The 21,622-nt window shown below is 45.9% G+C and overlaps 3 protein-coding genes across 8 annotated transcripts; 2 read left to right on the top strand and 1 right to left on the bottom strand.

Annotated features, from left to right (window-relative positions):
- Positions 1-198: 198 nt before the first annotated feature.
- Positions 199-5,098, top strand: NOXRED1 (NADP dependent oxidoreductase domain containing 1). The gene is given in 7 exon segments (XM_030482223.1): positions 199-252; positions 767-883; positions 885-1,029; positions 1,332-1,399; positions 1,401-1,473; positions 2,341-2,563; positions 3,184-5,098. Coding segments are annotated over 7 exon segments (990 nt in total). The 3' UTR covers positions 3,494-5,098.
- Positions 4,017-7,971, bottom strand: SAMD15 (sterile alpha motif domain containing 15). 3 transcript variants are annotated; one of them, XM_030481560.1, is made up of 3 exons: positions 7,594-7,971; positions 7,157-7,443; positions 4,017-4,928 (listed from the first exon to the last, which is right to left on the bottom strand). In XM_030481560.1, exons 1-3 carry the CDS (start codon positions 7,702-7,704, stop codon positions 4,898-4,900), a joined length of 429 nt encoding a protein of 142 aa, XP_030337420.1. In that variant the 5' UTR covers positions 7,705-7,971; the 3' UTR covers positions 4,017-4,897. The 3 variants fall into 3 exon arrangements, with proteins under 3 accessions (XP_030337420.1, XP_030337419.1, XP_030337418.1); XM_030481559.1 differs by having other exon boundaries at positions 7,345-7,443; positions 7,594-7,968; XM_030481558.1 differs by lacking the exon at positions 4,017-4,928 and having other exon boundaries at positions 6,750-7,443.
- Positions 7,921-20,863, top strand: TMED8 (transmembrane p24 trafficking protein family member 8). 4 transcript variants are annotated; one of them, XM_030481550.2, is made up of 6 exons: positions 7,939-8,155; positions 9,406-9,484; positions 12,136-12,265; positions 12,983-13,124; positions 13,392-13,691; positions 14,754-20,863. In XM_030481550.2, the coding sequence occupies exons 1-6, from the start codon at positions 8,074-8,076 to the stop codon at positions 14,969-14,971; spliced, it is 951 nt and encodes a 316-aa protein (XP_030337410.1). In that variant the 5' UTR covers positions 7,939-8,073; the 3' UTR covers positions 14,972-20,863. The 4 variants fall into 4 exon arrangements, with proteins under 4 accessions (XP_030337412.1, XP_030337410.1, XP_030337414.1 ...); XM_030481554.1 differs by lacking the exon at positions 7,939-8,155 and adding an exon at positions 8,288-8,409; XM_030481552.1 differs by lacking the exon at positions 9,406-9,484 and having other exon boundaries at positions 7,921-8,155.
- The last annotated feature ends 759 nt before the right edge of the window (positions 20,864-21,622 follow it).

Raw genomic sequence — 21,622 nt, forward strand, 5'->3', positions numbered from 1 at the left:
TTTTACCAGTCCTATCCCAGTGTGTTGGAGACATCAACCCTGTTCTGTGGATGCTGGCTAGTTTAAGGCCCATTTTAGTTTAGTCCCATCCATTTTTGTGGCTCTTCAAAATTCTCCTTGACGTTTGCCAAGAGCCTGGTCGGTGACTGGGACTCCAGGTTGCTAAATATTCACGCAACAGAGAAAGCATCTCGCTAAATGAATGGCAGTACTGAAACAGAGGTGGCCCTCTACTTGTTTCATGGCTGCAGGGTCAGTTGTAGCAGACAAGCTGCTTGCTAGGCTCTGAATGCCCAGCCAGGAGAGATCAGCCTGCAGCATTACAGCAACCGTTTGCATACAAACTGTCAACTGCCCCATAAACTCTTATATAAAATAAGACAAGCGGGGAGAACGGTTCTCCAGGGAGATGCTTGGAACAATAAAATCCTCTTTCTAATCATCTCAGGGTAGAAAGGAAGGGATTATTAAATAGCTTTTTATAGATCTTTAAAACTAGCCAGATCCCAAGGCTTGGCTGTTTCAGCTAAAGGTTTTGCATCAGCCTGCGTGAACCAGGGCCAGGCAGCTGAGCTCTCTGCATGTTTATTCCTGGCAGAGAGGCTGCCTGCTCCATGTCACTCTGCTGCTGCCTTTGCCATGTAGGAACAGTGATGGGCAGCAGCAAAAGTCCCTCCGAGCCATTTTGGGTGGGCAGCCAGCGGTCCCAGCGTGGGGGTGATGGTTTGTGTTTCACTTGCACGTGGCAGAGCACAGGTAACCACAGTGTGGTGCCTGGAGGTGCTGGTCTATCACCCATGCTGGTTCTGTGGACTCTAGAGTCCCTTTCTCCTTGTTTTTTACAGCAAACCTGCAGAAGCAGGGCCTGGCATGCTTTTACAACAGTCAGTGCTCAGCTGGTAGCCTGGGCAGACGTCGTGTTCCTCCGCTGCCTCCTGTCACAGATGCTGTCCGTCTGCCCTGTCATTCAGCCTGACATCCAGAACCCCTGTGTTGTGTACAGCCTTGTCACTGCCATTCCTCTCCTCAGGTACAACAGACCATTACCTTTCAAAGCCTGGATATGCTGCTGTCATTTGGGAGCTCATGGGGCACAGCTCTTACTGCCTCTCATGATTTTATTGTGAAATGTCATTGCAGACCTTGTCATGGCCACTTCCCCAAGTCCCCAACTGCTGGAGTCTTCAAAACACTTCAGAGTTTCAGCTTTCTGTTTGTCTATAAGAAGTTGTAGACTTTGTGGCTATAAATATAAAAATATGATTAGAAGCAGTCTCCAGGAGCATCCTCTCCTTCCCCTGGTACGCTTGTTTCGGCTGCCTCTGCTTTCGGGTTGCAGCACCTCCTTTGCTACAATGCCATTGTAAGGCTGCAGCACCAGTGCTCTGCCCAGGATCCTATCCATCCGTGAGTGAGGGGTGAAGGGGACAGACCCTGCTGCTGTGCATGCAACATGCCCCTGCAGTGCCCCAGGTAACAGCTCTTTTTGCCTAAACTTTGTAGCAGTTCTTCTGAGGAGTTGCACTCGGTGGTTCCCCTGCCTGTAGGATTCAAAGCTGGGTCTGGGCTGGAGATAATTTTGCTAGTTTGGAGGGTGGTGTGGGAAAAAAACCCTCCTAGAGAAATCCTGACACCGTACAGCTAAAGCTGGAGTGGAAATAGCGTGCATGAAAGGGGTATCATGCACGAGAAGTGGATGGGCAAAATGAGGCAGTATGTGTCTCCTTCACCGGTTTCTCTGATCAGCACCATGGGGATCACCCTTTCTTTCGGGAGCACTGCTTTCCATGTACCTGCCACCAGTCACTAAAGAGCTACCCTTTCCCACTGTGAAACAATAGTAGCTCTGAGGCTAAACCAGTGAGCAGGAGCCAACATAAACTTTCTGAGCAAGAACACAGTCCAAAGTCTTTTTCTCTTCCTTCAGAGAAAAAGAGGCCCAAATTCTATTTCCATGGACATGCTGTTCCTATTGCCGGCTGCTGCCTCTTGACCATCACTATTTCACTGTATACTTCTGCATGCATGTCTAATTCTTGTGTTGCTGAATGCTTCTAAAGCAGCTACAGTGCTCATCATGCCATGATGGCTGAGTTGCTTAAGACTGTTTGCAGCCTGTAAAGGGCTCCTGTTAACGAGAACAAGCTACAGAAAATATAAGCTATTTTTTAATTTTCTATTAACTTCAGCATGCCTCACCTTAAATGATTCTAAACCAGAGGTTTCAAATTAGTCACCTCTGATCGATTATCAAGGCAATTCTTCACAGGAGCTGGAGATGAGAATCTCTCTTCACACCTGCGTGCACACTGGTAACTGACATTTTTGTTTGTCCTGCAGGGAAAATAAGAGTCAATGCTGAATGGCTGGTGACCGTTTCCTCTGCAGCCCTGAAGAGCAGCATGTGGCAGAGCCTGCCTCCCCAGGAGGCACTGAAATTACTCAATGACCTCTCTTCCCCTGAACGCTGCCCCATCCGTGCAGAGCACAAAACTTCCTGCCCACGGTTTGTGTGCAAGAGTTTTGTCAGCAAAGATTTTGTCTCTTCAGTGACTCAAGAGGACTAAGTAAAGGGTTGAATGCTGAGGTACTACTTGTCCAGGCCTCCTCTTTGCTCTGAGACTTGCTCCTCCCACAGCTGAAGCATGGGCTGTTGAGTTGGAAGGTTCTGAACTGTTTGTTGCCCTTAGGACCGCACACCTGCCAGGGAAGATTGCCTTAGGTGATGTATGAGCAATAAAAGACCTGGTCCATCATCCCTGAGTTATTTTGTCCTTGGTTCCGATTTGGCTACTTACTAGGGTTGTCTGAAGCCACTGATCAGGGCTGGGGCATTGAATGCAGAAAAAAATTCCTATGGGAATATGTAGAGAGGGCAGTTCTTATAGGTAAGAACTTATGGTACTTCATGGACTGGACTATTGGGGAGGTTAACACCGCTTGAGGGAAAGAACTTCTGCTTGTGCAGGATTGTTCTAGAGCCATTAGACTCAGTTTTGCTCTGCATGGCAGAGTAATGCTTGGAACACTTTAGATTCAAGTCTCAGAGTCTGATTGTTTCTAAAAGACCCCAGAAAGAGACTTGCAGTCAGACACTAAATAAAACCATTATTTACCATTAATTAGCAAGCCGCTTCAGACTGTTATTGCCCACAAACACATCCGCTTGTTCTCTGTTCCCAGAACCTTTCCCTGGTTTGACCTGACAGCTGCACAACTGAGAGAGTGTCCCTTTAGCCAGCTGCTGGAAATGAGTAAGCTTGTCCAGAGCCATCTTGCTTTACTATACCAGGCATCCTTTGGAGACTGGCCTACAAAGCAAGGTGGGCCTATCAGCACCAAGACATCTCTTCCTTCAGCTGTGGTGAAGCCTGGTGTGACGGATGAGAGGACCTCATTCTCCACAGCTGCTTCCAATATTTCCTCAGAAAGTCCAGAGGAAACAACTATTATTCTAAATCCTCATAAGCTAACGAAGCCCAGAGAAGAATGATTTGCTGAGATCTTTATCCCAGCCTCCTCCCAGAACTGAGGGGTGCAAGAACCAGCACTGTTCACTCTTGGCCTCTCCAGCCAAATACCCAATGTACACATTTGCTTCTATGAGTTTCACTCTCTAGGCTGCTCAGCAAACTTGCTCCTCTCTAACTGCCCGAGTCTTGCGTTATTTTGGTCTGAATTTGCTTATTACATAGTCATCTCGGCCTACAAACTGCTTCCATTTCACTGAGTTTCTGTTGCAGTTTCACTAGAAAACTGAATTACAAAACCAAATTACAATTATTCTGCAGTGGCTACAGTTTTGGTGCAAAGAACTAAACAGGATTGGGGCTAGTCTTTTTATTTATTTTTCAATGGGGCATCTTGATGCCAGACAAAATAATAATGATGTAGTCTTTCTGTTGAGACAGGCTTTCACCAGCACTATTCATACTTCCTTGCTGGTGATAATGCACTCCACCACCACAGACTGAATGATCTTTCCTTCAAGGAAAAAAAGGTAACTGGATATTCTGTCCAAATCCACCCAGGACAAAGCATTTTTTATTCCCTCAATCTGCTAGTTCAGTTTACAGTATTCTCTTATACTTCTTGCCATCATCTATCATGTGTTTCAGTACAGTTTGCTATGATAAACTGCTGCCTGGTTTTACCTCACAGGAAATAATGTCTGTGGTGATTAGTTATTCATGTTGTAACTAGGCCCCTCACTTAATTACAGTTGCTGACAGCAGCTGTCACCACACCTGTATACCAGTTATTGTGTGTGCCATTTATCTTACATCTGGGCTTTACAGTGAGCCCAGTCGGCAGACACTAAAGCCTGGCAGCTGCCAGGAAGTTGTTATCAATCACTGGTTATTAAAATATGTCTGTGATATCTTTTTGTCATTTTAATCAACTCTAAAGCAGAAGTGAAAGACAGACAGTGGTACAGCCTGGTTTACAGCTTCTGCTTCACTTAGCTCCTTGAAGCAAACAAAAGATTGCAGAAAAGAGACGATGTGGGGATCTGTTTGCTGTCATCAAAATGCTAAGAGCTACAATTGCCTTTTCTATAATCAGGAGAAGGTAGAACTGTACTTCCTTGGACAAACTTCCAGGTAATTATGGTGTATTCTGCTGGGCTTCTTACAAGTGTGGAATTGCAGTGTGAGTGTCTAATCCTGCCTCTGGGGGCCCTGCGATGCAGGGAGAACGTCCGTTTCTACCCTAGTCTGGGCTTGCTGCAAAGGAGGAACTGTAGTGTAGGGCTCCAGTCCTGCTTCTTTGATAAACTGTGAGAAAGTGAGGGCATCTGCTTTCTTTCCTGACCAGGACTTTCGCTCCAGGAAGAGACCCATGTTGTCTCTGTATGGGAGGGCAATGGATCTGCTGAAGACAGGCTCCTCAATCCCTAGCAACTCTCGCACGTGTCGTGAAATCTCCTGAAATACAAGACAAAATACCAGAAATCCTCATTTCACAGGACAACAGCTAATACCATTCGTTCTGTGTCAGAGCAGCAGGAAAAAGAATGGAATTTGTGATTTTTGGAGCATTTTCACACTTGAAGTTGCAAGTCAAGAGGGATCTGAACCCATGAGCCCTGTGTGACGTCGTAAAGCAAAGCAGATTTCTCCAGATTTACTGTGGGGAATGGCATTGCAGCTGGTCTCTTCATGGCACATAGAGCTCTGCTTTCCTCTTTGCACTTGCAAAACAAACAAGTTCTGGGTGAATGAGCTGGAGTCTATTCTGTGTAATGCAAAAACACTGCTGTTTGTTAAGTTATAATGTCAACACCAGAGTCTATGCAGAAGAGGTGTAAAAACTTATTAAGCCACTAAGCCATACTGCTCAGTAAGAAAATGATGGGTGACTGAGCTGTCTGAGCCAGCTGGATCTGGAACTGTCGGTGAACAAAGCCTTGCCACTATTTTTTAAGTCACTTCGGAGAATGTAACCTTCAACTGAAGCCTTGAAATACAATTCACGAGGTTTTACTGATCTTTCACGGCTTTTGCTCAAAACCTTTCCCCACCTTTGGCTTGACTCTGAAGAGCAGTACCCTATTTTGTGTGATATCAACAGAATACCAGGCCAGCATCTTCAGTGGTTTTGATATTTAAAATACCAGTAGAGTGGAATTAAAGCCAGCAGTTACTTCACTTGTCCATGCTGCACAGCCTCCACATACTTCACTGTGCAGCTCTCTACCAAACTGCCATTTCCCCTAACTGCAAAAAGTTTCTGTCTCACTGAGCTGATGCTATCACATTCATTTCTATAGTAACTATCTCAGTTTCAACTGTTTATAGACTTTCATTGATATTTCTTGTTGGGAAGCTGATGTGCCCAGGATTATGGCCTTAACTTTATACCTGGTCTAGTACACACTTCCTGAGAGACCCACAGGGCCACATCCTGCTCAGAGCTCTGCACACTTGGATTCTGTCAAAGTTCTCTAAAACAGAAATAACTAGCAGGAAAGGACATGATCTTCAAGAACATCCAAGTTCCACTGAAGTCTGTGAGATGTTCCCAATTCACTTGCAAACTTTGGAAAACATTACAGAGACAGCCTCACTCCCAAGCTTGCTGCAGTATCCCAGCCCTGCGGAATTTCAGTTTCTACAGGAGGAAGAATGGGTTACTGCTGATATCTCTAACTCACGACTTAGTGTTTCTCAGCAGTTAAATTACCACCATGCATAATCCCTGTATCCCAAAACGAGGCTGAGGCTTACAAAGCCTGTAAAATTCTTGCTATCTTTGGTAAGTGCAAATGACTAAAAAAGGCTGTCTCTGCTTGTACTAGAAATGCTCTCAAAAGGCTCCTGTCTGAAAAACTAAGGATTATAATTTGATGCCTTCTCCTCTAACCAACAAAGTCATGGCACTAGACAAGGTTTTTGGTGGCATATTTTGTTTCAAACAGTTGATTGTGCAGCCAGACAGAACCATGGAGAAATAGCTTTATGGTGCTCTAGAATAAAACAAATAGTGATCAGACTCTAGTCATTGGAGCATAAAGATTTTTCTCTCTTCCTGGTTATGTGAACTTCTACCTTGTGTCCTCTGGGGAAAGCAACTTCAAATGATGATGTGAAACAAAGGCTTTGGGTCTGTAAATGCAGGCCTGAGTCCCTCTGTGGTTTCCATTAAGGAGAGGAAGGAAGGTAATGAAATTTAAGTCAACTTGCTTATTTTCTCAACCTTCAGGAAGCTTTGGAAGGCCACACTGTAGCCCCAAATTCCAGCCTACCAGTTAGCTTAACTATTAGTGCTTGTTAAACAAAAGATGCAAGTTTGAAAGGAAAATGACTAGACAATTACATGTTTATAAAACAAGGAAGGGACAGATGCTGTTTGTGTTCAGGGATGCGCAAAACAAGGAAGTGATAACATGTTGCCCTTCTGCTGCTTGAGATTGGTTGCTCAATGGCTGCAGGTTACATCTGATTAGATTTTTAAAAGTTCTACGAGTAAGTGGAAAATTACTAGAAAAAAAAATAAATCTGAGGGATATCCAAGAAAGGCACATGCACCTGGCTAAGTAATTTCATGGGGCAAGAGCAGCAACATAGGCTTAACGAAAGGCCAAGCACTTCTGATGCGCTTTAGGTGTCCCAGAGAGGAAGCCCACAGTCTCCAGCCAGCTACGGGTTTATACCTGAAAAGACTCAAGACATATGAGTGTTTGGCTGAGTGAATTCGGTTGGCCAGTTTAAGGCTCGCTCCCCGAATAAGCCACCTGCCTCGGTGGACAGGCTGTAGCCTCGCTTGCTTGCAAGCAGAAAGGGCCAGAGCTGGGCTCCGAGTGCCTGAGGAGGGGGCTCCGGGGCCCGCGCCCGCCAGCACCTGCATGTGGCCGAAGTCCTGGACGCCTATGGCGGGCAGGCTGGAGCAGTTCACGAGGATGAGGCGGCGGCCGGTGATGCCGTTGGCCCTGAAGCACTCCTGGACAGGAAAGCGGAGAGAAAGGCGGGTGGGCCCGGGTCGCGCTCGGCCGCTGCCGGCTCCGCGCCAGCGCTCACACACGCTCACGCACACACAGAGCTCACGGCCACCGGGTCGGGCGGGAGCCTCCCGCCCGGGCCGGACCCGCACCTCATACTGCGGGAAGCCGAGCTGCACCACCCACTGGGCCACCTCCTCGGCGCCCCAGGCCAGGCAGGGGCAGACGGGCTCCGGCCCCGCGGCGTCCGCGCTCGGCTCCATCGGCGCCGGCCCCAGGCCGCCGCGGTAACGCGTCCTCCCGGGGCCCTGTTCCCACGGCAACCGCGACTTCCTGGAGGTAACTCCGCTTTCCCTCCCGACCCCGCTCCGTGCGGTCAGCTTGCGTCCCGCTGGCTCTGCGGAACTAGGTTTTGATTGGTTGAGTTGTTGAGGGGGGAGGCTGAGGGGTGAGCACCGAGGCACCACCTTCTGCCAGGCTCACACGCGCCCACTCGGCTTTTGTCGGCTTCTCTCGCTCGGGTGTTTCCGTCGCGGGCCGCAGCGCTTCGGCTCCGCTCGGCTCTTTCCGCCGCGGCCGGCTGTCGCCTTCGGCCCCGCGCGCTCCGGCCGGCCGCCCGCTCCGCCCTGCCCATGTCGGACGTGCTGGCCGTCGCCGCCGGCTCCCGCTTCGAGCCCCCGGCTGCCGGCGCGCCGCGCGGACCCGCGCCCCCAGGTACGGGCTCGGCAAGGGAGGGAGCAGCCGGGCTGGCCGCGCGGGGGAGCGGCGCGGCTTTCCGCTTGCGCGCTGCCCTCCCGGCTGGGGCGAGCGCTTGCAGCCCGGCCGGAGTCCCTGAGGAAGAGCATCCCTGGCGGCGGGGCGGGCTCGGCTGGGCTGGGCTGCCCGAGGGAGCACCGGGCAGTGCCTTAGGGGCTGCCGGCCGTGGGGCTGCGGGCCCGGGGACACGTATTTTAGCCGGGGAGACCGCCGTGAGTTTCTTTTCCGTGATGGGTTTCCTGCTTTCTCCAGGAGAAGCCGTATTTCCACGGTCGCGGTTTACTTCGGTGAAAACAGGGTACCCCTGGCCAAGAGCAGCATCGGGGGTTAGTGCTTGGCTAGCATTTGCTGTACCGGGTGGGTTGCGCTTGCGGGGACCCCCACACCGCTGTGAACGGGGTGCTGGGCTCACCCGCTGCTCCGGCGCCCGAAACTACAGCAGCAGTTCCCGGTGTTTCTTCCCGGCAGTGGAACGAGCGAGCGCTGGTGGAGGTTTCTGAGGGAGAGGATGCTTTCCCTTGTGAAAGAGGCCCCGTCTAGCCGGGAGCCGGATGGTCTCTGCTGGGGGCTGGAGGTGCCTCCCAGCTCCAAACTGACTCTTCCAGACGGCCAGCGGCGGTAAGACGTGTCATCAGAGAGCTGCAAAAGCTGGGACTTGTCCGTGCCCAGTTCGCTGCCTTAATGCGACCATACAGCGGGGCAGTGGAGCGTGTACCGCAGCCGCATGGGGACAGAGCTTTCCCAGAGATCAGGAGACTCGGGGGAGACTAGGAGTCATCTTTATAGACAGTCCTTTTAGCAGTGACCTAGGAATTTCCATCCCATCAGTGCCCTGTGGGAACCACTGCATGATTGCTTTTTCCAGGGCTTTGTCAATCTGGTTTTACATGATGAAATTTGGCCTTGTTCTGTCCTTCTGAAGCGAGGATTGGAGATTCTTGAGCAAACCCTGCTTCCGAGGGTGGTTCTGCATGAAAAACATGCATGGGTTTTTGTTCTTCCTTTCTTAGGGTTGAGGCAATTAAAAATCTTTGTTCTGCAAGGTGCTAGATATAGCTGAACGTGAAAAACTGGTTGGCACAGCTCTTCATTCCACAGCCGTGTGACCTTGTCAACATTTGACTGCTGGCTGTGGTTTTTCCTCCTATCTGTGTATTCTCAAGACCAAAATTTATTTCACCTTCTCTCCGTATATTGTTTATTGTTAGAAAATGAAGACTTAGCCCAAAAGACAGAGTCTGCAGATCAGCTGGTTGATTCTTTGGAGTCCAGTACTTTGCAGAGCAGGTAGGAAGATCTTTTTGTGTATTGTGGCCCACATGCATGACAGTCTGTTTCACCTCTGTGACCTCCATGTGGCTGTTGATTCTGTGTAGGTGAAGAGAAGGGACTGGAGACTGAATTGCCTGCTTTGGGACAGCATATACCAGAATCAATATAGGAGGGGCTGTTCTGACAGTCTTAAGGTTGTTTTAAATGATGAAGTTTAGTTCATGGTTCAGCTGTTCAAATCATAGCATCATTCAGCTTGGAAGGAACCCTGCAAGCTTTTGTAGTCCATTGTAAGAGCTATAAACTTTCAGCAGGAAATTTTCTCTACCTTCTCTGAAAGATTCTTTAATAACTAAGCATTCCCACTGTCTATAATCCTGGTGGAAGCTGAGCAAGAAAAAACTTTTTACTCTTTTCTTGACCGTGTTTTGTTTTTTTCCTTCACCCTTTGTTTTCTGTGTCACTCCATCAGTGCTGCTGTTCGACCCTGTTACCGGATGTTTGGCTTGTTATTATGTGTTGGGCATGTGGTGTTTGTGGCTGAGCCATTGCATTGGTTACAAGCACTAATACTGTATGCAGCGGAGTTTCATTTGCCATACATTTGTTGCACAGGATACCATTTCAGAAATGATTTAATTGCATCAGACAGTAGATAAACCACAACCTAATTGAAAAAGAGGGGAAAAAATTCCAGCAAAAACCCCAACAAACCACCATCCATACTAAAATAGCAGTTTGATGCCGTCTTGGTTTGATGTTAATGGCATCTGGATCAGCCTTCTTGACTCCAAACATGTTCTTCCACCTCTTTATTATGTCCTATAGTCTTCTTCAGAGATTAATACGGACTGTAAGTGAAATGGACACAGTAGATGCTGGATACTTGTAGATGTTACCTGATAAATTTGTCTAAGTTAGATCTCTGTTGAAAGGGATGGGGGTAGTCCAGAAGAGTTGTGTGAGGAGGAATCAGCTGAACCCTGTCTTTGTAAATCTGCTTATAAAGCTTGTGTAGCTCTTACTAATCTTTCAGTGAACCTCTTGGGCTTCAGTGGTGTCTGGAAGAAAAAATTCCCGAGCTGTTAACTCCTGTGCTGATGGAGAGCACTCTGAGCAGACATGTGCTCCTGTAGTAGCAAGTGACCAAATAGCCCTTCTAGGGGTGATCACACAACTGCTAAAGTAAAGAGTAAATGGGCTGGAAAACGATGGCATAGAAGTCAAAATTTTTCCTGAACTCACAGAGAAATTGTTAGAGATCACTGTGAGAGTTCTTCCTTTAAAAAATTGTCCCTTACAACTGTCCCTTTTTATATTGTCCATCTGCTGCCATTTTGTGAATCCTGGTATTCAGCTCACTTGTATTGTTCTTGCAGACTTTCTGGTCTTATCATGCCATTCCCAGGAAAGGTTATCATACTGTTCAGAGAATTTAAGTAAGAAATGGCTTTATTTCTGGATAAAATCTGTACCCGCATAGGAGTAAAGACTTGGAAACAAAAGCCACATTTGCCCTGTTCTAGACCTCTCTAAGGATGCAGGAAGGAATATATCTGAGTTGAGCTGTGTATGGGGGTTTTTTGTTAATTATTTATTTAAACTATTCCACACTATACTGAGAGTCTAATCCCTTGCTAATGAGAATTTTTCATTTCTGAAAGGAGACATTTGAGGAAATGCACATATTTTCTATCAGTAGTGTTCTCATGTTTCTGATCCTTTAGTCCAAGGCAGTTGACATTGGCTTTACAGTGCTGTGAGAAAGCTTTGCTTTTCGAAAGGGCAACTGTTTCTATTCTTACTAAAGACTAGGTTGCTTCTCATGGAAGTTTCACATAGTGTCTGAGAGTATGTTAGAGGAGACTCTTCTGGCTTCCATCTGAGTTCAGGTGGGATGATAACTCTTTCCAGCTATAGACAATATGCAGCATTCTTTAATAAAATTTAGAAGAAAAGCCTCAGCAGAGAATTAATTTCAAAAATGTTTGCTTTCTTGCCCATTCTCTTTCTGCTACATACCTTTCTTTTTGTTTTAACGTGCCCATTTCTTCTTGTCGCAGTCCAGTGCTTGGACCTCTTTGCTATTATTGTGCTGCTCTTCTATGTCTTGTGGCTTGCTTGTCTGTGCAGCATGTTTGAATATGGCAGAGACATACCTGGGTGCTCCCTGTATCCATTGAGACCGATAATAGGAAAGACATAATGGGCCACTAAAATGGAGGGCATTTTCAGGATGGCTGTCAAAACTGTTCTGAATCTTTTCACTGATCCAGTTGACTTCTGATGGAATATGCAGATATCATGTATCTAGCATAAATGAAGTTGTCCTTTCTTGAGCAGAAAGTTGCTACTGATTTCTGCACTTGGTACAGTGTTGGTGAGCTGCCATGCTGTGGGATGAGTGCAGGGAATTACTGCTGTCTAAAGGATGGTAAATACGAAGTATCTCCCTGAAGTTGCTCCCTCTGGCTCACATGGAAGATACCCATGTAGGGATGAGGGCAGGACTGGGGTACAAGGGTTTCTGTGTGCACATGGCAGGTGCTCACCGCAGAAGCTTGTTCCCTTCAGTCTATTTGAATTAGAGTTCCAGGGCAGAGTGATTCCTCCGCTGGCTGTGCCCTGGGTGCAAGTGCTGAATTATAATGCTCTTCGTCTGAAAGGTCGCAGACTGGGTCGCTCGTGAATGCAGGCACCACAGAGGATTCCAAGGAAGGAGCTGGCTCTTTGGAGGATCAGGAAGTGACAGAACTAGAAGAGAAGCTGCCTGACCAAATCCAGTCCCTCAAAGAGGTAGGTTGGCTGTTTCTTATGTCTGAAAGCAAGGACAGAGGTGCGGCAATAGTTCTTCCACTATGGGACTGAGGCTTTAAAGGTTGTGTGAAGATAAAAGTAGTATAAGATTCAGCTGTTAATGGTTATCAGTCTGATTTGCAAAATCCCTCTTGTGTTTTTGGCTAGTCCTCACTTCCTTGCAGTTTTGGCTTGCTAAGGCTTCAAGATGATTCTCACTTTTTGCCTCTAGTCTGGGGCTTCTGGGAATTCCCTTCTTGCAGATTTATGGAAGAAGGAACTGAAAGTGACTACTGTTTTTTGTTTCTTTTGGTGAGCAGCCAGTTCGTTTGTGTTACAGATACAGTTGGGAAAACCCACACAAGTAGCACCCAGCTCAGGAGCTGTGAGCTTGCATATATGAGGAAAGAGGGCTGGCCCTAGTCAACCAGATGCACTTTTAACTAGGATGCAGCAAATGACAGCTTGATGGTAGCTGTAGTATGGATTCACATAGAGCTGAAAGGCTCTCCCTAGAGAAATTGTGTCTTGGGAAATCTTTGCAAGTGTAGTAATCTGCAAGGCTGCTGCTTTGTTGAGAGGTGACAATTAACTCTGAGGCAGATGCAAAGATGTGCCTGCCCAGGGACTCACAGGGAGGCCCAGGGGTATGTGATATGTGAGGCCTTTCTTACCATGATGGTCTTTCTAACAGAGTTTCTTATGTGCTTTGTGCAGGAGGCTGTTGTTCGGATGACCAACTACCATGTACCCCAAGGAGCAGGGGATATAGTCATGATTCAGTCAGATCACACTGGTGCTGTGGATATCCTTTCAGCGGAGCTGGAGACTGCAGACCTCCTTGGGGAACAGAGGAAAGGTGAGTCCTAAAAGGAAGAACTTGTTGGGGCCACTTTTTAAGTGCCTGCCCTGGCTAGAGAAGAGCAGAGGCTGTCCTTGAGACACTTCTAATTCCTGCTGGAAATTTGGGCTTCTGGCTAGTGAGTAGGAAATCTTCGTGTCCAGGGTTTCTGGAGGCAGGGTCTAGAGTGCAAAAGCCTTATCAGAAATAGTTTCACTGTTTTCAGGTAAGTGTTTGTCAGTAGTGAAAAGTCAGGTGAGCCCACGATCTTTTCCCTTGTCTCAGCTCAGCCTCCCCCTCTGGCTCCACCCACCATGTGGACCACTGAGAAGACGAAGGAATTCAAAGCCAAGGTGGGAAAGGAGAAGAATGGCCGGATGGTGGTGAAGCGAGGCGAGGTGGTGACAGTCCGTGTGCCAACCCATCCTGATGGGAAATGCATTTGCTGGGAGTTTGCTACAGATGATTACGACATTGGTTTTGGAGTCTACTTTGACTGGACCACAGTTACTAGCACTGCCATTACTGTTCAGGTCAGCGAATCCAGTGATGAGGAGGATGAAGAGGAGGAGGAGGAAAATGAAGGTTAGTGCAGAGCTTACAAGGCTTACTTTGTGGTGCTTGTTGATATGCTGCTGAGACTGTCAGATGTCGTCATTTCCATCTACTTTGTTTACTCGGCCCATTTGTTATCTCTGCAGCCTTTTGTGTTCTTGGTTAGGCTGCGATGAGAAAGCACTTAGCCCTTCCTGCTTCAGTGTATGTCAGTGGCTGTCCTTCCCCAAGAGCATTCTTAACATTGAACACATTGAAAAATAAAATCAGAATTCAGTTGTCCAACTTCTAGCTGATAAAAAGAGCAGGGTCTGAAATTTTAACTTGACTGGTTTTCTTAGCCTCTTGGGCTGAGAAATTTCTGGTGATGAGTAGAGGCAAAAAAGTTTTGTTTCTGGGGTTTTTGTTTGGTTGTTTTGTTATTGGGGTGTTTCTTGGTTTTTGTTGTTTGTTGTTTTGTTGTTCAGGTTTTTTGTTTGGTGTTTATTTTTTTTTTCCCCAGTACATCAGTAGCTCCCACTGACTGCATTTGAGAGGATTGCTATCTGTGTCTTGTGAAACACACCGTGATGTTGCCTGTTCTGTGGCTTCAGTGTATGTGACCAGAGTAGCTGGGGGTTGCCGTCTGAAATTAATTTTGCAGGTTCTCCAACGAGGGCTAGGTTTCTGTGTGAGGAATCCTCTTGGAGAAGTGAACTGAGGACATAAACACAGTGAGATTATAGCTAAGAGCTTTCCTGCTGTTCTTTTGCTTCAAGTCTGTATCACTGGTCCAGTACTGTGCATATAAAGTAAGGTGTCTAAAAGGTAAGTCCAGGGGGAGGAGACCAGGCTGGCAGGCAAGTGGATACTGTCCCATCTGTATTCCAAAGAGAACTGGTTCTTGGCATGTCCTTTGTCACGGTAAGGAAAGCTGGACTTTGTGGGTATTACTTGCAGAAAGGTCAAAGCAGACACTGTGGGTAATGCTGTCACAGTTAGGCAGCCATATACCTGCATGCCTCTGCTGCATTCTTGTCTTGATCTTTTTTTGGACAACCTAGCAGCTTAACTGGCTCTGGCCTGCTTACTTGTCTCCTCTCTCTCATTCAGGACTTGCCCCTGTTGGTGATGTGGAAAGGGGCTCCAAAAGCTATCTGCGGAACCGCTATGGAGAGATCATGCCAGTATATCGGAGGAACAGCCATCGGGAGGTGCAGGCAGGCAGCCACGAGTACCCAGGCGAGGGCATCTACCTGCTGAAATTTGACAACTCATACTCTCTCCTCCGCAATAAGACTCTCTTCTTTCATGTCTATTACACTAGCTGAACTAAAGGGAAGGGCAGGGACGGCAGGCAGGTAATGGTGAATGTAGCGGGCTGCCACCTAACCTTGGTACTGCCTGATGGGCACTGCTGTGTGACAACCAAGGCACAATTCTGCCGGCTCTTCTTCAGACACTAACTGGTTTCTCCCCACACCCTCCTTCCCTGCTGTCCCAGTGGAGAAAGGTAGCTGTATCTGCCTGGTTGTCCACAGGCAGCTGCTCTTTCTGTAAAACTTTGGGAGATCTGCTCTGTGCAGGCATTGGGCTGGGCCTTCATGTCACAGCTGGAAAATGCCCAGAGCCCAAGTTCAGGTGGTCGTGGTTTCAATCTGTTGCGCTGGTACAAAATGAAGTGAAAATATTTTTGATCTGTTACTATTTTGTGAGTAACTTTTCCAACTCTCCTGCTGCATCTGCATCACTAGAGGGCAGCTGTCAGCTGCAGTGAGCCAAAAGCACAGCTGGCTTATCACCTGGCCACTTAGATGCCATCACCTACCACCACTACATGTCACCAGCACCTCGTGCTTCCTCCAGTCGTGCGGGTGGGGGCGCAGCTGGCCAGCGGCAGCCCCTGCTGCAGTGGCTTGGCCATGCTACAACAGGCAGCCCCTAACGGCAGTCATGGCATGTGTTTGAACGGGGTTGGGGGGAGGGTGCACACCTGCAAGTCCATAAGAAGGTTTCCCTACAGATGAATTGGATGTTATACCTGTTGATTGTAGGAATGTGTAGGTTATTATAAAACTTCAGTGACCACCAAAATTTTTTCTGTAATGCAGATGTGAAGGAGAAGAAATTACTTACTGCTGTGCTGAGTAAATACGAGAAGGTTGGAGTACAACCAAAAAATAGGAAATGTTTCATAGTAGCAGCATGTTGGTTCACTGGTATTGCTGCCAGCTGGATAATACCACATGTAGCAAGAAAAAAAGGCTCCCCAGAGAAGTGTAGCTTGTCTGCTGCTATTGCTGTTGCAAAGATATTGTTGGAAAAGGACATCTTTTCTCAGAAACTTGAAGGGTATGGGATTTAAATAATCCTTTCTGTGAACCAGAATCAGCAAGGCCATTGCTAACCCTGACTGTGTGGTAAAGGGTGGAGTTCCTTGGCATGTTTTGGTGGCTAGTGGTGGCGTTGGTGATCACCTTCTGCTCAAGTACTGGCAGAGTTGAACAAGGATTAAATTAATCCTTCAGAGATGAATTTTAAATCATGTTTATCTGTAACTTGTTTATTTTAATACTTTTAAATTGAAATCATTCTCTTTTCTAAGAATACTGCTGTATCTACATTTTTGATACCTCTTTGCAAAGACACAAAATAGCTGTTTGCATGGTAATTCTAGTAGAATTCTGAGTTTTATTTTTAAATCCTCCAGGTAAAGCACCTTTACTTGGTCTGTTCCTTCTACTGAGAGGAATGATGGACAAAATGATTTTGGGGTAGTTAAAGCCAAAGACTTCACTCTCATGGGAGGGATGCATATTTCCTATTAAGGATATATTGTAATGCTGTGCAATTTGCTCCATATTCAAGCTCTTCTTTTAACTATCTTTGCTTGCTTAATTCCCTGCCATGGAGCACTTAGTAGGTCAAAATGGTAAGAGAGAGAGCACTCAGTCTACAATAGAGCAGCCCAGGCTGGGAGCAGGAGTAGTGGAAATGCAAAGGACACTGGTTGGAGCACAGGGGCTTTCTGGGTGAGCAGGCGGGGAGCAGAGTTGTTGCTGCTTTGGGCTCTGAGATGGGGAGAAAAGAGCTGCTTTTCTCAAAAGAGAAAGCAAGCGCACCTGGGTAAAGGGGACTGCAAAGCTGCCTTATTCGAGTGAGGCAACCACAGGACAACCTTGCAGGGGACAGAACAGTAGAGCTTGGTATCTGTCAGAGTAAGATGCTCTTTCATTTAGCAGCTTGGGGAGGACTGTTCCTGCCTTTAGCCTCTCCTGGGGGAGAAGAAGGACCATCCTGTGGCCTTTGTACAGCATTTGAATCAGGCCTGAGCAATGTGGGTAAGGTGCTGTCTTTTTTTTATGTCCTTTGTCTATCAAGTTCCTAGACACTAAACAGAATAAGATAGGGAAGACCCTTCAGTCTGACCGCAATGTCAGCACTGCCCCACTCAATGACTGCTTTTGGTCCTTTGCTGGGAGTTTCGCAGAACCCTGCATGCAGTTGCAGGTTAATGTATGATGCACTGTCTGGCGCCTACTCCACTTTCTCATTAGGATTTATTTACAATGAAGGCAATTATCGCTACTCAGTTGCACAGCTCATTGCAGGCTAGTGGGTTATCTCCACTAAAAAACTGTTTTCCTTACAGTGTGGCCTTCCTGTTGCTAACTTGCAGCTACTTCCCCCTCCTGTCTGTCTGTTGCTCACATTAAGGTTTGAAGTATGTTTTGTCAGGTCATAAGGAGTATGGCCTGCCTCACAACCAATTTTGTCGCTCACTGGCACATAAATAGTATGTGCTACTTTTCAAGCCATTAATTGGTGGTTTTAGTTAAGATGAGTTGCACTGTAGATGGCAGTCCTATTGCTCAGTTCTAGCTTTATGAAGTGTGGACCAACCTATTAAGGCAGCTCAGGTCGCTTGTTAGGAACTGTGCCCATCTCCTCGTTTCGCTGACTTAAGCCCACTTAAGCACTGAATATGGTTTGTCATCCCAACCAATGTGTGCCTGGTCTGCAAATGCATTGTGCCCATAGATAGGCCTGCTGCAGTGGAACCGAAAGCACTTGGTGTGTTACTTACACCAGGAACTTAAGGTTCCCGGAAGTATCTGCTATCTCTTATGAACACAAGATAGTTTTAGGCACAGAGTATTTCATCTGCAGGAAGCAGAAGCTTCGCAGTCGTACAGGATAATTCTTCTTTTTGCTTACGGTTTTTTAATTTCCACATTACATGAGTATGTTGTTTCTCAGGTATTCCGATAGCATTCATTACCCAAGTGACAACTTCTTTTTGGAAGGGTCTATAGTCTTCATTAATTTCTGATAAATACAATAGCTTGTCTGTGTGGCTAGTGATTACCAGCAGCCATTCCCATTCAAAATCGAACCCATAGCTGGTTCAGACAAGTAACCTTATTTTTCATGCCTCCTTTTTTTGTTCGGTGGATCTCCTGGATTTGTATCCAACCCTGCTATCTGGCTGAGGCAATGATGGAAACCCTTCTATTTTAATTGCAGACTTTTGGAACTAGACCTTAGGTCTAGAAAGAAAAATTAATTAAAAAGGGAGTTGCAATTCAGAGAGGGAAATTAATCCTTGTGAAGGGAAAATTCCTTTCTTGTTCCCGTGGAAGGAAGATTTCAGATAGGTTTTTAAAATGTGTTTCTTCTCCCTGTATATTGTCTAGAAATCCAAAAAGCTAAATCAAGGAAGAAGCTTCTTTGCATTTTGCGTTTGCTTTTGTGAAAGCACAAATTGTTTTCCATTTTGTTTTGAATATAATTTAGATCTAGAAATACGATCTACGTGTTCAGCCAGAAATATGCCCGTCCTGTAGTGCAGGACTTGCGTAAACATTAGCTTTATAATTGTTTGTTTATAATAATGAGTACAATCTGTTGGGCATTTTTTTATGTCAAAGGTCATAAGATCTCCATTGTTGGTTTTTCTGTGTGCTCTTTGCTTGCTTTTCTTCCCCTTCCCCCCCCCCCCCCCTTAGGTGTAATGTAGCAGCAGGAGTTTAAAATGGATGTGTTTTACCAAGGACAGTGAAAATCGCTTGAATCGGGGACCACTTGTACTGATTTAGTTTACTCACAAGCTCTTTGGAGACCTGTAACATAGACTCTTGTGAAAGGTTATTGGTGTCAGATTGATTATTGGTAATGAGCCATTTACATGAACAGGGAAGGTGAAAATGCGTAAAAGAAAGAGCTTAGTTGTCTGACTTCGGGTGCTAGAAGAAAGTGAAGTTTCTATGCAACCGAGCGTAAAAGACACAATGTACCTTTCTTTTTGGCTCTACCCTGTGCACTCGTCTCCTTGTAACTGTGTGTGCATGTAACCTTCAACTGTGGCCTGCAGTGGGTCAGTTATTGTGGTGCTGGACCTGGTGAGGTGGGTTAGAGATGAACCTTGTCACATGTCTAGTTGCTGAAAGACTTATTCATTTGTGTGGGGAATTAGGGTAGAGAATTAATTTAGAGAATCCCTAAATGAGTTCATTTTATCCCCACTGCTTATACCCTTCCTTCTTGTTTCATTATCCCTACTAAAGCCACTCTACAGAGGATTTATCACAAGGTGCCTTAGGAACAAAAGGAGCATGTCTGAAATAAGAGCCATACATGTCATTAGTCCAAGGGATTTCTCCTTGTTTTTCTGCCAATTTGGGTAGAGGGGAGACACTTCCTACGATCAGGCAAGGAGAGCCCTATAGGCTGTTCCTGGAGATTTAAGCTGTTCATTAGACTGCCTTGTTGCTGTAAGTTGAGTCATAGAATGGTGTTTGAGTTTCCTGGTGCCATAAGATCTTTGCCTTTTAAAATCATATGCTGTTGTCATGTACCAGGGAATACCAGAGGACTATTCCTTTCGATATACTGATGTTAAACCTGAGGACCAGAGGAACACTAGACAGGCATAGAAGAGCATTCCTCATGGCCATTCATCATTTTTCTCTAAAAAGAGTGTCTGAATTCAGCACTGAGTGGTGTGTGCTTATGTGTATTGAGGCTGGATAAGAGACCAAAGCAAAAAAGGTGGGGTTTTTTTTTGGTCTACAAGTGTGAAGGGAAAGACTGTTTCTCCTTTCCTCATGTCTGGGAAGATATTGGATGTGACAATGTCATGTAGATGACTTGAAAATATCTCAATGGGTAGAATGGAAAACAGAACTGATCATGATTGGCTAACTAATTAGACTGTGAAAGAAGTCAGGAGTTTAGCAGGAGTCAAAATGCTAAGTCATTTATCCAAATAAGTTAATTTGATGTACATACCAACATAATAAAGCTTTAGAAGGTACATAAACATGCAGAGTTCAAATACGTCTCGCCAGGAGAATTTTCTGTGGGGTTATTTCACTTTGCCTCCAAAGAGTCTTTGGCAACATGCTCTGAAACACTGGTGCGGTTGGAGCTGAAGACACAACATCAGGCTGGGTGGACAGTGGGTCTGACTCCCCTTGGCTTTTCTGTGTTCCATTCTGGATTTTACACCTTGCCTTCTCAGAAGCATCAAACAAGAAACGTACCCTTTATCAGGCAGGGAGAGAGGAAGAATTTTGCAATCCATTAGTGAGGCTATCTGGTTTAAGCCCATGTGGACTGGAGAGTTAAGTCCCTTGGGCAAGAAGCTGGATGCCAACCATAAAGCTGAGAGCTAAGGAGGCTTTCCCAAATAATGACCTTGCAGTTTAGGAGCTGTGTTTGGAAATTTTAAATAGCTGGAAATGGTCTCCCGGCAACCTTCAGGATGCTCTGGTGACTGCTCTCCTCAGAGGGAAGCGGTTTGCTCTCAACTCACTGCTCCAAGTTGCTAGCGTAGATCTTTCAATGGGGAGCATCTTGTAGAGCTGGTCATACCTTTTTTCAGACCTATATTCTTGTGAACTATGATGGTTGTCTGTCAGTTCTTATCTATGTGATGTGAATGTTTTTGATGTCCTGTGATTTCAAAATTGAGTTCTCAGCACCAACCATTTGCTCTTCATGTCCTCCCAAGGTAAGAGTTTTAAATGGAGGAGAGGATATTTCAACAAAATGTGGCACTGAACCTCTTGCTGAAGGGCACATATGAAGGCTACATTTGTAGCATGCTTGCATTCCTTCTATGCTTGGTTTGTATTGTTTATATTTGATGTGTTGTGGCTGATTTGTAATAGCATATTGGAATTTATTCCCTTTAAATAAACTTTTCACTATGCAACCAAGAACTTTGTCTTCTCTTTAAAGCAAGTGAGTGTCTTGATATGAAAAACTGAACTACAGCCTTTCCAACAAAACAAGAATAAAATTAAACCTAGTCTTATGAGCAAAGAGGCAGCACATACTCAAAATGTACTTTGAAGTGTACTGGACATTATGGCTGCTTATGGATAGGAAAATGCTCTGCTGTCAGCTGGTGGTGATTGTTCCAGACAGGAAATTTTCTGTCTGTTAAAATGACTTGCTGGGATTTTTTTTTTTTGGTTGGTTGGTTGGTTGGTTGGTTGGTTTTTTGTTTTTTTTTTTAAATTCTTCAAATTGTCTCCAGTGCTTGAGATTATACTGAATGCCTGAAGAGAATGGGAGAGGAACAAGCAAGTAGCCAAGCTCATATAATAGACACGGATAGTTTTGAATGCTTTACCCTCCAGTGCTTCATATGGGTACTTGTCATCACCATTTGCAGAGATCCCCTATAGCTAGTTCTTCCATTACTTCATCTTTTAATCTGAAGGATTAAAAACATCTCTTCAGTTACCAGGTACTGATTAAATTATCTGCAGAAAAGTGTTTGCTCTTCATAGCTGCTTGCCCATCAATTTTATCCTACTGTGAAGACTGAAGGAAGCACCTGCTAGTCAAAATGAAGAATGATAACCTATAGCTGGAGCCATCCTTTCATAGAATCATAGAATGGTTTGGGTTGGAAGGGACCTTAAAGATCACCTAGTCCCAAGCCACCTGCTGTGGGCAGAGACACCTTC

This window comes from Strigops habroptila, chromosome 4, assembly GCF_004027225.2.
Source record: "Strigops habroptila isolate Jane chromosome 4, bStrHab1.2.pri, whole genome shotgun sequence".
NCBI lineage: Eukaryota > Metazoa > Chordata > Aves > Psittaciformes > Psittacidae > Strigops > Strigops habroptila.

Excerpts from the sequence above, each read along its gene's own strand:
- SAMD15 (XM_030481558.1), bottom strand. The coding sequence starts at position 7,704 with ATGGAGCCGAGCGCGGACGCCGCGGGGCCGGAGCCCGTCTGCCCCTGC. Across the intron at positions 7,444-7,593 it reads TCGGCTTCCCGCAGTATGAG|GAGTGCTTCAGGGCCAACGG; the intron begins GTGCGGGTCCGG and ends TTTCCTGTCCAG.
- TMED8 (XM_030481550.2), top strand. The coding sequence starts at position 8,074 with ATGTCGGACGTGCTGGCCGTCGCCGCCGGCTCCCGCTTCGAGCCCCCG. Across the intron at positions 12,266-12,982 it reads AAATCCAGTCCCTCAAAGAG|GAGGCTGTTGTTCGGATGAC; the intron begins GTAGGTTGGCTG and ends TGCTTTGTGCAG. Across the intron at positions 13,692-14,753 it reads GGAGGAGGAGGAAAATGAAG|GACTTGCCCCTGTTGGTGAT; the intron begins GTTAGTGCAGAG and ends TCTCTCATTCAG.